The sequence below is a fragment of the Tachysurus fulvidraco genome, chromosome 12 (assembly GCF_022655615.1).
Source record: "Tachysurus fulvidraco isolate hzauxx_2018 chromosome 12, HZAU_PFXX_2.0, whole genome shotgun sequence".
NCBI lineage: Eukaryota > Metazoa > Chordata > Actinopteri > Siluriformes > Bagridae > Tachysurus > Tachysurus fulvidraco.
The window spans coordinates 17760711-17776180 of record NC_062529.1 but is presented as its reverse complement, the minus strand read 5'-3'; the positions used below and the strand labels follow the sequence as shown (position 1 = coordinate 17776180).

The 15470-nt window shown below is 35.5% G+C and overlaps 1 long non-coding RNA gene and 4 gene segments (V, D, J or C); all 5 read left to right on the top strand.

Moving 5' to 3' along the window:
* Positions 1 to 6317: 6317 nt before the first annotated feature.
* Positions 6318 to 7085, top strand: LOC113659480. The segment is given in 2 exon segments: positions 6318 to 6424; positions 6514 to 7085. Coding segments are annotated over 2 exon segments (438 nt in total).
* An 11-nt stretch (positions 7086 to 7096) lies between these two features.
* LOC113659615 lies at positions 7097 to 9133 on the top strand. The gene is made up of 3 exons (XR_007144471.1): positions 7097 to 7253; positions 8094 to 8269; positions 8358 to 9133. It is a non-coding gene; the product is annotated as an uncharacterized LOC113659615 (long non-coding RNA).
* Positions 9134 to 9604: 471 nt separating this feature from the next.
* LOC113659479 lies at positions 9605 to 10217 on the top strand. The segment is given in 2 exon segments: positions 9605 to 9703; positions 9786 to 10217. Coding segments are annotated over 2 exon segments (384 nt in total).
* Positions 10218 to 10386: 169 nt separating this feature from the next.
* On the top strand, positions 10387 to 11337 carry LOC125145985. The segment is given in 2 exon segments: positions 10387 to 10543; positions 10632 to 11337. Coding segments are annotated over 2 exon segments (447 nt in total).
* A 2715-nt stretch (positions 11338 to 14052) lies between these two features.
* Positions 14053 to 14736, top strand: LOC125138325. The segment is given in 2 exon segments: positions 14053 to 14155; positions 14245 to 14736. Coding segments are annotated over 2 exon segments (486 nt in total).
* Positions 14737 to 15470: the final 734 nt, after the last annotated feature.

Genomic DNA, 15470 nt, shown 5'->3' with positions numbered 1-15470 from the left:
TCTCTCGTTTATCTAACATACCTGAGTAAGCAAGCTAACCAAGTTTCAAAGCAATTTACAGCAATTTCCAGTTGACTACAGTAGCCATGTAGTACATTTTAGTGTTTCTAGTCTAATTGGTATTTAATGCATTGTGGAAGCAATTTTGATACAAAGCTGTGAGCTCGTATAAAGTGTAATTGTTATTACTTTCTTACAGGTTGGTCTTCTGTGGCCAGTGGTGTGCACCAGTGTACTCAACTTAATCACGAATATACAGGAATCTATAAATCTTTACTACTCTCACATACCTGGCCATAATATTATATTCTGGTATAAACTCACAGCAATTACACCAATCATTTACAGCTTCCTGGGTATTTGTATGTTTCCATATTCTTAATATGGCCTAAAAAACAATGTCAATTTGCCTGGAATGGAAGCAATAGATCGGGGAAATTCATGTAAAAACAATGCAGCCAATTCACTGTGTAGCAAAAAGTAAATGCATGAAAATCCCAATGCCCCAATAAAAACAGTTAAACAGTTACATTTTTTAGATGAATATCTATGGACAGTAAATGTTCATCAGAATTCAGCACATGGGAGGAGGAGTTGAAAGTGGTTTTGATGTCATTTCCTCCATCTGATCCTCAACATGTTTGTATAGCAGTCTGTGCTGCTCATCTCTTCTCATGCCATTATAATGAATCAATATGTTTAGTGTTACCATCATCCTGAATTTCTTGCTTCTCTGGATTTCAGGTACTATTCGTCTATAAAGTGATATGAGCTTGTAATGGAGTGAATTTATAAATATAAATACATTTATCACCCATCATATTTAAATTGACTTTCACCTTATTCTTCTATCTTTTAGTTTTAGCAGAAGAAAATGGAGTGTCACAAATCCCCAGTGTCTCCTGGCACCAGAAAGGAGATTCTGCTGAAATGAAGTGCAGTCATAATAAGGGTGGCACCTATTATCATATGTACTGGTTCAGACAGCGCCAAGGACAGAGTATGGAGCTCATCATGTACATAACAACCAGTGGACAACCAGATTTTGGCTCTGTGGATAAAAATAAATTTTCTGCTATTAAAAAAATAGCTGCAAATGGATCTTTAACTGTGAAGGATCTGGATACAGAGGACAGCGCTGTATATTTCTGTGCAGTAAGTGAGCACAGAGTTACAGAGTTACTGCACTGCTGAACAAAAACACCTGCACTGATGATACTGCAGTCACTAATAAAACAGGCAGAGGGAGTCGTCATCACAAATTAAAAGTGAACAATGTTCTTAATGTAATGCATCCAACATGACTACACACGTTAGAATGTATTTCTATTAAATCAGTTGCTATAACTATTTTGTCTTTTAATGACACTATACATGATGAATGTTTTAGTAAACATTTGGTGGATTTATTAATGTGATTAATGTGATTCTTTGGAGATAGAAAAGTAGAATAAAATGAATCATCTAACTGAATCCAAATATAAGTAAATAAATATTATAAGTGTTAAAAAATTTAAACCTAGCTTTCCAATTGAGTATATATGAAGAGGTAATTATGTACTCATTGTACTATTCAACTAAACTATTCAATAAACACTATTAAACTACATAACACACATAATTATTACCCACTTTTGTATCTTTCTGCACAAATCTATCTATCTATCTATCTATCTATCTATCTATCTATCTATCTATCTATCTATCTATCTATCTATCTATCTATCTATCTATCTATCTATCTATCTATCTATTCACTTTCTCTATTATTATTACATTTGGAGCGTTTCCTCATTTGCCTCATCATGTAAGATTTTAGTATAAATTTGCTTGTAAAGATGCCTTAATAATTGAAGAAAGCTTAAATACAAGAAATTATGTGAAACCATAATTCAACATGTGACATGAAGATTGCAATTGGCATTGATGTCATATCCTACAACCAAGATTAAAGCTCTGGGGTTCAGCAAGGCTCTTAACTCTCTCTACTCCAGGGCTACTCTATTAAAGCTGACCCTGCACTCTGATTCCACCTTTCTATCAAACTGGGATTTGCAAAATCAATAATTTTACTGTACTTTAATATACAGTATATATTACAAATAAAGGCACTTCTAATAAAAGCATCTTATAAAAAAGTAAAACATGCAGAAACTGGTGCTCATCTTACTACCTGCTACTGGCATGAATAAGTATGATGAGTTTTGTAATAAATTTGTTTTCCAGGGATTTTCGAGGGTATTTTAACTTCCATATTTAGATATCCAAGAAACCCTTATTGAGATCAAACTCTTTATACCACAGCATAAACTCACTGGAAAACAGCTGCACTTATGTTACTGCAGTTACTACTAAAACCAACAGATGGCATCCTAATGTAATAAATGATTCAATGAAATCCTTTTTTTTTATGGCCAGTTAAAATCACCCAATCTCACTATTCCACAATATTAGTATGTAGTCTGTCAAATGGCGATGGAGCAGTAACATGCAGTGGAATTTATGTGAACTTCTCAATTGAATATATGTCTGTAAAATACTGAGCTGCAAGAATTTATAAACCTTTATTCTGATACAGAGAAACAGAATTGTGTACTGCAACTGATTTAACCCTTGTGCAGACCTGGGGTCTATTTGACTCATCTGGACAGTTTAATGTGTCATAACTTGGGTTTCCTTCCACATATTTGCCTGATATTTACCAGGATTGTTCCAAATTATGAACTTTGCAAGTAAAATTAATTTTGTCTATTTTTGTTGAACTATGTGTTCATAAAATAAATACATTCCTCCTCATGTCCTCCCGAGTCAATTTGACTCGGCCACATTTAGTGGGGCAATAAGTCACACTTTTGCCCTTTTCAGCGCAATGAACATACATACAGACACAAAAATGCACACACAAAATGTCCACTAACACATGCACCCAAAAAACACACTCACACACCACACACACACACACACACACACACACACACACACACACACACACACACACACACACACACACACACACACACACACACACAAATTGGGCATTGCATTCCATTAGGCCTCCAGAAAAAAAGCTACACATTTGTAAATATTTCACACTTTTGATATGCCTTTGCCTAGCAGAGGGCAAAATATGATCTACCGAAATGATGCTACACACACACACACACACACACACACACACACACACACACACACACACACACACACACACACACACACACACACACACAAGCATTGGGCATTGCAATTCATTAGGCCTCCGGACAAAACAAAAACTACTCATTTGTAAATATTTCACACTTGTTATATGCATTTTTCCAGCTGGGGACAATTATGTCTATTTTGCCTACCAGATGCCATCTGATCACCCAAAAACGGTCTACACACACACACACACACACACACACAAACACGCACACGCACACGCGCACACGCACACGCGCACGCGCACACGCACGCACACGCACACGCACACACACCACACACACACACACACACACACACACACATTGTGTTTTCATATTCAAATCATATTATGCCATGTTTTTGAGTGGTGTGTGTGCATGTGTGTGTGTGTGTGTGTGTGTGTGTGTGCGCATGTGCGTGTGCGTGTGTGTGTGTGTGTGTGTGTGTGTAGACCGTTTTTGGGTGATCAGATGGCATCTGGTAGGCAAAATAGACATAAGTGTAAAATGTTCACAAATGTAAGCTGATCACACAGGATGGTGATCATTGTAGAATTTTTGATTTATAAGCATTCAAGCCAATTTGACCTGGAAAAAAACAAAAAAAAAAAGGTTTTATTATTTACTGAAATTAAAAATGGTTTCAAAACAATCTCCTGCCTTTAAATATACCAGCCTGTAATTGTGCATTAACCTTTGTGCCTCTATAGTGAAAATAATTCAAAATTTCAGTTTATTTTTTACTAGAAAATGAGGCATGTTTGCATATTATTGAGGTTTAATATACCAAATATTACAAAAAAAATTGCAAAATATATGTTAATATGTTGTAAACAAGTTAGACAAAAAAGGTGAAAAAAAGGCTATCAAACAGTATATACTTAATTTTTATAAGCAGTCAAAACAGACAATGTCAACTTGACTCAGCACTCCTAATTTGCATAGGAATTCAGACAAGGTCTGCAGAAGGGTTAAGTTCATCCTGTAAAATAGCAATAATTTATGCCAGTACTTGACTTTTTTATTTTGTGATGCTGCTTTGTGTGTGCTTTTCTAGTATTTTTTTTCTAAAATACTAGAAAAGATTGTGTCTGTTCAACTGTGCTCCTTCTTACAGGATAACAATATCTTTGAAGAGTCAGGTTCAGTCAGGTTTCAGGCCCCATCATAGCACAGAAACTGCACTTGTTAAAGTTACAAATTACTTGTTCTTAGCTTTGGACCAAGACTGCATCTCACTATTAGTTCTACTTGATCATAGCGCTGCATTTGACACTATAGATCACAACATTCTCCTAGATCGCTTACAAAATTACACAGGTATTCATGGACAGGCTTTAAGTTGGTTTAGATCCTACCTGTCTGATTGACACCATTTTGTAGAATTGAATGGCAAATCCTCTATTTTATTGTCAGTTAATTATGGTGTCCCTCAAGGATCAGTTCTAAGACCTCTGCTTTTCTCTGTATACATTCTTCCCTTAGGGGACATCATTAGAAGGCATTGGATTACAGTGGGATTTCTACTGATGCTGATGATACACAGTTATATATCTCATCAAAACCAGATGAAATAGCTAAAGTGTCCAACTTAACTAAGTGCGTTAATTTGTTAAACTCTGATAAGACAGAAATACTATGTATCGGTCCAATAACCAGTACACAGAAGCTCTCACACCAACTTTCATTTAGAGGGATGTACTGTTACTAGTAACTCGACAGTGAAAGACCTGGGTGTTATATTAGACAGCAAATTGTCTTTTGAAAATCATATCACCCATATTACAAAAACAGCCTTCTTCCACCGTAGAAATATTGGCAAGTTAAGAAACATCCTATCTGTATCTGATGATGAGAAGCTAGTTCATGCATTCATGACCTCTAGACTGGGCTATTGTAATGCATTACTAGGTGGTTGTCCTGCATCTTTAATAAATAGGCTATAGTTAGTCCAAAATGCAGCTGCCAGAATTCTTACCAGGACAAGAAAATATGATCATATAACCCCAATTTTATCAACTCTACATTGTCTACCTTAAGTTTAGAATTGATTACAGTACAAACTGCTGCTACTTATGTATAAGGTTCTTAATAGTTCTTCGTGTTCTCTGAGATCACAGAACTCAGGACTTCTGGTAGTTCCCAGAATATTTAAGTCTACTAAAGGCATTAGAACGATTTCATATTTAGCTCCCAAACTTTTGAATAGTCTTCCTGATAGTGTCCGGGGCTCAGATACACTTTCCCAGTTAAATGTAGATTAAAAACTCATCGCTTTAGTCAGGCATAAACATAATACATCCCAAAATATTGTGCTCTATTACATCAGACCAAATGAACATTATCATCTAGTCCTTGCTAATATTATGAACAGCATCTACGTTATTCCCCCTCCACTGCTTCTTTCTATCTACCTATCCCGAGGCATCCAGAAATTGAACCAGTTCCGATTGTCTCCCGTGTCATGAAGATTTTGGACCTCCATTGAGATGAGGCAGAGTCTGTGAGAATCCTGAGGCATCTAGAGATTTATGAGCTTCAGTTAGACTCTGCGATACTATAGAGGAGATGCCAACTACATGTGGTCTTTTGCATCACTACAACATTTGTTAAAATGAATATTTAAAATCACACCCTCCATTGTCACCCACATGAGGATGGGTTCCCCTTTGAGTTTGGTTCCTCTCAAGGTTTCTTCAATTCAGTTTTTCCTGACCACTGCTGTTTGAGTCACCACAGATGTGCTCATTGGGGATAAATACAAACATATTTAAATATATCTAATATTAATCTTGAATTTTGTATTAAATTAATCTTTCTATTATTCTTTATAATAACCTTTTGTTCTATGTTTATTTCTGTAAAGCTGCTTTGAGACAATTTCAACTGTAAAAAGTGCTCAAAATCAGTCTGAATGCATTGTTGGAACCTTAGTTTTTTGACAGCCACATTTAAAGCCCATTTGAAAAAGGACTATTGGTGATACAAGTAATCTACATCACATGCTGACATGCTTTTCTAACTGAGAAATCTTTCCACTTTCCATAATTTCTCTATTTCTCAACAGACATGCAGTTGTTATATTCCTCATATGGGGGCGCTGTGCTGTTTAAACATGAGGGAAACCTAATCACATGTTTTACTACAACAGACACTGCTGCAAATCTGCTCGATAGACATTCAGACGATCACCATGATCCGAGCAGCCAGTATTATATGGGTTCTAATGATATGTCCTGGAGGTAAACTTTTATTCATATTAATGCTGTTTAAGCACTTTTATATTAATGCCATTGAATATCTTTTCAATCAATATTCTCTCTCATTGCAGGTTTTTCTCAGAGTAATCGTGTTAAACAGAATCCTCCTGATCTCTTTGGCAACCATCAAAACTCTGTTAAAATCCAGTGTGAACACAGTGAACCAAGTTATAATCAGATCAACTGGTACAGACAAGACCAGGGACTGACCTTTATTGGATATCAGCGGGTTAAATCATCAACACAAATCGAAAATGATTTTAAGACTAAAGTGGAGATTGTTGGGGATGGAAGCAAAAACGTCTCTTTGACCATCAAAAATCTTTTATCCAATGACAGTACAGTGTACTTCTGTGCTGCTTATTACACAGTGCTGCATATCTGCTTTATTCAATACAAAAACTTCTGTGTAATTATTTTCAGTATAACAATAACACCTGCTCTTGTGGCCTGGAATTGACACATTGCCAGTGTTTTTAACAGAAAAGCCACACATACATTATTACAGGCAATAGTATAATTGATTGTTCAACAATCACAATGAAACTGCATTACAGACATGATATTAAAATTAAAGACAACTTTTGATTCAAATAAAATCATAGGATTTAATAATTACAAAGCAAAACAATTCAATATTCACCATGTGACAGGAAGACTTCAGAAGGGTTTGATGTCACTTCCTCCAGCTGCTCGTCAACAAGGTACATCTGCAGCAGACTGTAGAGCTCTTCTTTTCTCCCACAACCAGCATAAACCAGTATGTTCTGTGCTATAATAAGTCTGAATTTCCTGCTTTACTGGACATCAGGTATGAGATTTGTGTTTACAAACTGAATATAACTTGTAAATACAAATAAAATCATGAATTTAAATCATTTGTTGTACTTTAGTTTTAGCAGAAGAGAATGGAGTCATACAAATCCCCAGTGTCTCCTGGCACCTGAAAGGAGAATCTGCTGAAATGAAGTGCAGTCATAATATAGGTCTTGGCTATAATCAAATGTACTGGTTCAGACAGCGCCAAGGACAGAGTATAGAGCTCATCGTGTACAAAACACCCAGTAGTGAAGCAGATTTTGGCTCTGTGGATAAAAATAAATTTTCTACTGTTAAAGAAATAGCTGCAAATGGATCTTTAACAGTGAAGGATCTGGATACAGACGACAGCGCTGTATATTTCTGTGCAGTAAAAGAACACAGTGTTACAGAGTTACTGCACTGCTGAACAAAAACACCTGCACTGATGTTACTGCAGTCACTTATAAAACAGACAGAGGGAGTCCTCGTCTATTAAATGATCAAAATAATCCCTTTTTCAAAACTGGGCAGTGAAACTCAATATATGTCTCACTCTTCAAGACAATAATGTCAAATAGGTTGTCCTTTTTAGATGAAGTAATAACACATTTACATTGAAATTAATGTTGTTTTAATTAATTTTATTTTTTTAATTATGTAATTTAATAACCACATCCTACATGTCTTTTATTTTACTTACATTTAAAACTTACATTACTTACTTTACTTTACTTACAACAACGTGAAACATCCTCAAAACAAGTTTGTTCCTGATATCACTTACGTTATAGCAGTTATAAACTGTTATTCTCTTACAATATTCTTTTCATTTTCCATAATTTCTTCTCAGAAGAGATGCAGTTCTTATTTTCCTCATATGGGGGCGCTGTGCTGTTTAAACATGTGGGAAACCTGATCGCGTTTTACTACAACAGACACTGCTGCAAATCTGCTCAATAGACATTCAGACGATCATCATGATCCGAGCTGCCAGTATTATATGGGTTTTAATGATATGTCCTGGAGGTAAACTTTTATTCATATTAATGCTGTTTAAGCACTTTTTATTAATGTCATTGAAAATCATTTCAATCAATATTCTCTCTCGTTGCAGGTTTTTCTCAGAGTAATCCTGTTAAACAGAATCCTCCTGATCTCTTTGGCAATCATCAACAATCTGTTAAAATCCAGTGTGAGCACAGTGTACCAAGTTATAATCAAATCTATTGGTACAGACAAGACCAGGGACTGACCTTTATTGGATACCAGTGGGGTACATCTTCAACACAAATCGAAAATGATTTTACGTCTAAAGTGGAGATTGTTGGGGATGGAAACAAAAACGTCTCTTTGAACATTAAAAATCTTTTATCCAATGACAGTGCAGTGTACTTCTGTGCTGCTTATTACACAGTGCTGCATATCTGCTTTATTCAGTACAAAAACCTCTGTGTAAATATTCTCAGTATCTCATTAACACCTGCTCCTGTGGCCTGGAATTGACACATTGCCAGTGTTTTTAACAGAAAAGCCACACATACATTATTACAGGCAATTATACTATTGGTATTAAATCTAATCTATAAACGGTTCTATAAACTTCAAACCTGCCTTTAATAATGTTATACAAATTGTAAGTTTAACTGTAATAAATTACATCATTTTCTTGTATCCAAGTAACTTTTAGGTCAAGCAGAGATCAGTCAAACTTTTGGTTTGTTTGAATCTGATTTTCCCGAATCAGATGTTCCTCCCTCTCCCATATAGAGGAGTTTCTCAGATTCACAGATTCTCAGAAGATACACATGCTGCCATTGTCTCAGATGAAGAGCCAAGATGAACATCATTCTCATTTTTTTAACTGCATTATTCATTAGCCATATTAGAAAACAGTGAACTTTTACAATTTAACTCATTATGGGAAGCATGTGTAAATTTTGCGTATAACTGATTATTTCATATTTACAAAAATTGTTGAATGTTTTCATAAACAAATTTTTTTGCTCTTACAATGTCCATCGGATGTCTCCTGATTTAATTATGAATGAACAGAAATCTACAAATGTTTTCTGTTCTCAATCCATACCTGACCATGAGGTTATGCTGTGATACAAACGATCTGAAAACACACAATTACAGTATCTCAGATTTTTAGCTGCCAATTTTTAACTATTGTTGTTCAACAATTACAAATAAAACTGCATTACAGACATGATATTATAGTTGAAGTCACTTAACCATAAAATAAAATCATAAAATGTAATGATCGGAAAGCAAAACAATTCAATATTCAACACGTGACAGGAAGACCAGAAGGTTTTGATGTCACTTCCTCCAGCGGCTCGTCAACAAGGTACATCTGCAGCAGACTGTAGAGCTTTTCTTTTCTCCCACAACCAGCATAAACCAGTATGATCTGCGCTATAATCAGTCTGAATTTCCTGATTTACTGGAGTTCAGGTATGAGATTTGTGTTTACAAACTGAATATAACTTGTAAATACAAATAAAATCATTCATTTAAATCATTTGTTGTACTTTAGTTTTAGCAGAAGAAAATGGAGTCACACAAATCCCCAGTGTCGCCTGGAAACTGAAAGGAGATTCTGCTGAAATGAAGTGCAGTCATAATAAAGATTTTAGCTATATCCAAATGTACTGGTACAGACAGCGCCAAGGACAGAGTATGGAGCTCATCGTGTACAAAACACCCAGTAGTGAACCAGATTTTGGCTCTGTGGATAAAAATAAATTTTCTACTGTTAAAAAAATTGCTGCAAATGGATCTTTAACTGTGAAGGATCTGGATACAGAGGACAGCGCTGTATATTTCTGTGCAGTAAGTGAGCACAGTGTTACAGAGTTACTGCACTGCTGAACAAAAACACCTGCACTGATGTTACTGCAGTCACTAATAAAACAGACAGAGGGAGTCCTCGTCTATTAAATGATCAAAATAATCCCTTTTTCAAAACTGGGACAGACTTTTATTTTACTTACATTGAACAACATGAAACATCCTCAAAACAAGTTTGTTCCTGTTATCACTTATGTTACAGAAGCTATAAACTGTAACTACCTTACAATATTTTTTTCATTTTCCATAATTTATTTTTCTCAACAGACATGCAGTTCTTATTTTCCTCATATGGGGGCGCTGTGCTGTTTAAACATGAGGGAAACCTGATCAAATATTTTACTACAACAGACACGCAAGTACAAATCAGCACAATAGACATTCAGATGTTCAACATGATCAGAGCTGCCAGTATTATATGGGTTTTAATGATATGTCCTGGAGGTAAACTTTATTCATAATAATGCTGTTTAAGGACTTTTACATTAATGCCATTGAATATCATTTTGATCAATATTCTCTCTCATTGCAGGTTTTTCTCAGAGTAATCGTGTTAAACAGAATCCTCCTGATCTCTTTGGCAACCATCAAAACTCTGTTAAAATCCAGTGTGAGCACAGTGTACCAAGTTATGATCAAATCTATTGGTACAGACAAGACCAGGGACTGACCTTTATTGGATACCAGTGGGGAAAATCTTCAACACAAATTGGAAATTATTTTAAGACTAAAGTGGAGATTGTTGGGGATGGAAACAAAAACGTCTCTTTGACCATCAAAAATCTTTTATCCAATGACAGTACAGTGTACTTCTGTGCTGCTTATTACACAGTGCTGCATATCTGCTTTATTCAGTACAAAAACCTCTGTGTAAATATTCTCAGTATCACATTAACACCTGCTCCTGTGGCCTGGAATTGACACATTGCCAGTGTTTTTAACAGAAAAGCCACACATCTAATCTAATTTAAGAATTAATCTTTTCTTACAGAAAGGCCTTTTGTAGTTAACAATGTTTATCAGACTCCTAGCTGTTTTAATCAAGAATATACAGAACTCTACAAACCTTTCCTGTTTTCACTCCATACCTGACCATCAGGTGATGCTGTGGTACAAACGATCAAAAAACACACAATTACAGCTTTCTGGATATCTAAATACACATTTTCCATTTCCTGAAGACCTTCGAGATCCATGACCTCCTTCAGAGCAGCTCTAGGCAAGCTACATATGTACCTTCCAAATATACATAAATACATACATATATATATTAAAAAAAATCGTATTATCTGTAAATAAATAAATAAATAAGGCCTTATGATTAAATACATTTAGTAGATACACAATTCCTCTAAAATCTAATCTACTCATGTGGTACCTTTTTGTTTTGTTCACATTATATTATTACCATCTTAACATTAACATGGTAGCTGGTTGATGACACTGTTTTGTATTCGCATGTATACTGTACACTAATGATGTCAGGCACGTGAAACACGTTAGATCCAAATGCTGGTTTATTAGCCAAATTCCAAAACAGGCAAGGATCAAACATCAGGCAAACAGGAATATCAGAGAAAATCCAAAAACAGTATTCAATAATCCAGGCGTGGGTCAGGGCAGGTAGCAAACATTCATAAACACGAAAGCAGGCAAAGGTCAAAACAAGGCAAAAGACGGAACCGATAATACGCTCAGAATGCTAACAAGCTAACAATACTTCGTGACATCCAGGAGTTCTGAGTGAGCTTAAATAAACCAGGTGATTGCAAATAAGAAACAGGTGTGCTGAGTAGGTGGTGCAATGAATTTTGGGAAATAGAGTCCTGATGCTAAAGTGCAGCAAATCCTCTGCAGGCCAGCAGAGGGAGCCCTCATGGCTCTCTTAACAAATGACCCAGTGTTTTGTAAAGGTTTTAATTTTTTTTCTTTATTCTACTGTAAACCTGTTTCATACATTATAGCTTAGCATGTAAAGATGGCTTAATTATTAAAATGACTGTTTAAGTACGATAATGATTGCGAAATGAAAATTCAGCCCATGGCAGGAAGACTTGAAATGTTTTGATGTCATTTCCTCCAGCTGGTTCTACACAGTATGTATATAAAGCAGCCTGTGGTCTTCAGTTCTTGATACTTCTCTTGCCACATCGAACCAGTATGATCAGTCTTAGAACCAGTCTGATTTTCCTGTTTTACTGGAATGCAGGTACAATATAATCCACAAACTAAGAGTAAATACAAAATCATCTTTGTAAATCATTTGTTGTGCTTTAGCTTTAGCAGAAGAGATTGGAGTCTCTCAAATCCCCAGTGTCACCTGGCATCTACAAGGGGAATCTGCTGAAATGAAGTGCAGTCATGATAAAGATGCTAGCTATTATCAGACCTACACACTTGATCACTGGCTCGGAAATTTCCTTACATGACATTTATGATGTGTGATGTTTTGAAAATATAGTCATTATCTGGTCATTTTTTGGTCATTATCATTATTAGATGTGTTATGAACTATTTACTGAACTATTTATTAACTTAGTATTTGACAATTAAAAAAGGGTTTTTAAAATTCTTTATAATTATTTCTACTTATGTGTTTTATCATTTATTATATTACACAAATAAATCTTTTAGACTCACGTAGATATTTTGTTTTCCTTTTATAATTGATATATGGTGGATTTGAAGGGCAAGGTTAAGGATTAATTACAGTTTAGTATTTAGTATTCAACATGTGACAGGAAGAAGAATGAAAAGGTTTTGATGTCATTTCCTCCAGCTGATCCTCAATAGGATGTGTTTGCAGCCATCTGTGGTCCTCAGCTCTTAGTGCCTCTCTTGTCATTACTAACCACCATGATCATTGTTATAATCAGTCTGCATGTCCTGCTCTACTGGACTTCAGGTACTATTAATATATGCATATAACTGAATTTGACTTGTGAATACAAATAACTTCATCTTTGTAAATCATTTGTTGTGCTTTAGTTTTAGCAGAAGAGATTGAAGTCACTCAAATCCCCAGTGTCTCCTGGCACCTAAAAGGAGATTCTGCTGAAATGAAGTGCAGTCATAATAAAGGTGTTAGCTATAATAAGATGTACTGGTTCAGACAGCACCAAGGAGAGAGTATGGAGCTCATCGTGTACATAACAACCAGTAATCAACCAGATTTTGGCTCTGTGGATAGAAATAAATTTTCTGCTTTTAAAAAAATTGCTGCAAATGGATCTTTAACTTTAAAGGATCTGGATACAGAGGACAGCGCTGTATATTTCTGTGCAGTAAGTGAGCACAGTGTGACAGAGTTACTGCACTGCTGAACAAAAATACCTGCACTGATGTTACTGCAGTCACTAATAAAACAGACAGAGGGAGTTATTGTCTAATAAATGAACAAAATAATATAATCCCTTCTCTTTTATCAAAACTGAAGAGTTTGTCTCATTCACTGTATCAGTCATTTTTGCCCAGTCTCTTTCTTATGGAGTCATGAACGCTGACCTAAACTGAGGCAAGTGAGGCCTGCAGTTCTTTGGATGTGGTCGTGGGGTCTTTTGTGACATATTGGATGAGTCGTCTTTGCGCTCTTGGGGTAATCTTGGTTGGCTGGTCACACCTATGAAGGTTCACCACTGTTCCATGTTTTCGCCATTTGTGGATATTGGCTCTCACTGTGGTTCGCTGGAGTCCCAAAGCTTAGGAAATGGCTTTGTAACCTTTTCCAGACTGATAGATCTCAATTACTTTTTTTCTCGTTTATTCCTGAATTTCTTTGGATCTCAGCATGATGCGTAGCTTTTGAGGATCTTTTGGTTTACTTCACTTTGTGAGTCAGGACTTGTTTAAGTGATTTCTTGATTGTGAGCAGGCATGGCAGTAATCAGACATGCAGTTTGTCTGTTTATTTTTCTCATATGGGGCGGTGTGCTGTTCAAACTTGAGGGAAACTTGATCACATGTTTTACTACAACGTAACACAGCGTACTACACACATGATGTTCATCATGATCAGAGCTGCCAGTATTATATGGGTTTTAATGATATGTCCTGGAGGTAAACTTTTATTCATATTAATGCTGTTTAAGCACTTTTATGTTAATGTCATTGAATATCATTTCAATCAATATTCTCTCTCATTGCAGGTTTTTCTCAGAGTAATCGTGTTAAACAGAATCCTCCTGATCTCTTTGGCAACCATCAACAATCTGTTAAAATCCAGTGTGAGCACAGTGTACCAAATTATAATCAGATCAACTGGTACAGACAAGACCAGGGACTGACCTTTATTGGATATCAAGTGGGAAAATCATCAACACAAATTGAAAATGATTTTAAGGCTAAAGTGGAGATTGTTGCTGTTGGAAGCAAAAACCTCTCTTTGACCATCAAAAATCTTTTAACCAATGACAGTGCAGTGTACTTCTGTGCTGCTTATTACACAGTGCTGCATATCTGCTTTATTCAGTACAAAAACCTCTGTGTAAATATTCTCAGTATCTCATTAACACCTGCTCCTGTGGCCTGGAATTGACACATTGCCAGTGTTTTTAACAGAAAAGCCACATTTACATGATTACAGACAATTATACTATTGGTATTAAATCTTATCTATAAACGGTTCTATAAACTTCAAACCTGCCTTTAATAATGTTATACAAATTGTAAGTTTAACTGTGATAAATTACATAATTTTCTTGTATCCAAGTAACTTTTAGGTCAAGCAAAGATCAGTCTAACTTTTGCTTTGAATCTGATTTTCCTGAAACAGATGTTCCTCCCTCTCCCTTATAGAGGAGTTTTGAGCCTTAAAACTCTGAAACAGACTCTCCGAAGATACACATGCTGCCATTGTCTCAGATGAAGAGCCAAGATGAACATCATTCTCATTCCTTTAACCGCATTATTCATTAGCCATATTAGAACTTTTACAATTTAACTCATTATGGGAATCATGTGTAAATTTTGGGAATAACAGTGATTATTTCATAGTTACCAAAATTGCTGAATGTTTTCATAAAGGAAGTTTTTTTTGCAGCTAACAATGTCCATCAGACTCATCCTGATTTAGTTATGAATGAACAGGAATCGACAAATCTTTTCTGTTTTTAATCCATCCCTGACCATCAGGTTATGCTGTGATACAAACGATCTGAAAACACACAATTACAGAATCTGAGATTTTTAGCTGCCAATTTTTAACTATTGTTGTTCAACATTCACAATGAAACTGCATTACAGTCATGATATTAAAGTTAAAGTCAACTTTACATTAAAATTAAATCATAGGATTTAATGATCAGAAATCAAAACAATTCAATATTCAACATGTGACAGGAAGACTTCAGAAGGTTTTGATGTCACTTCCTCC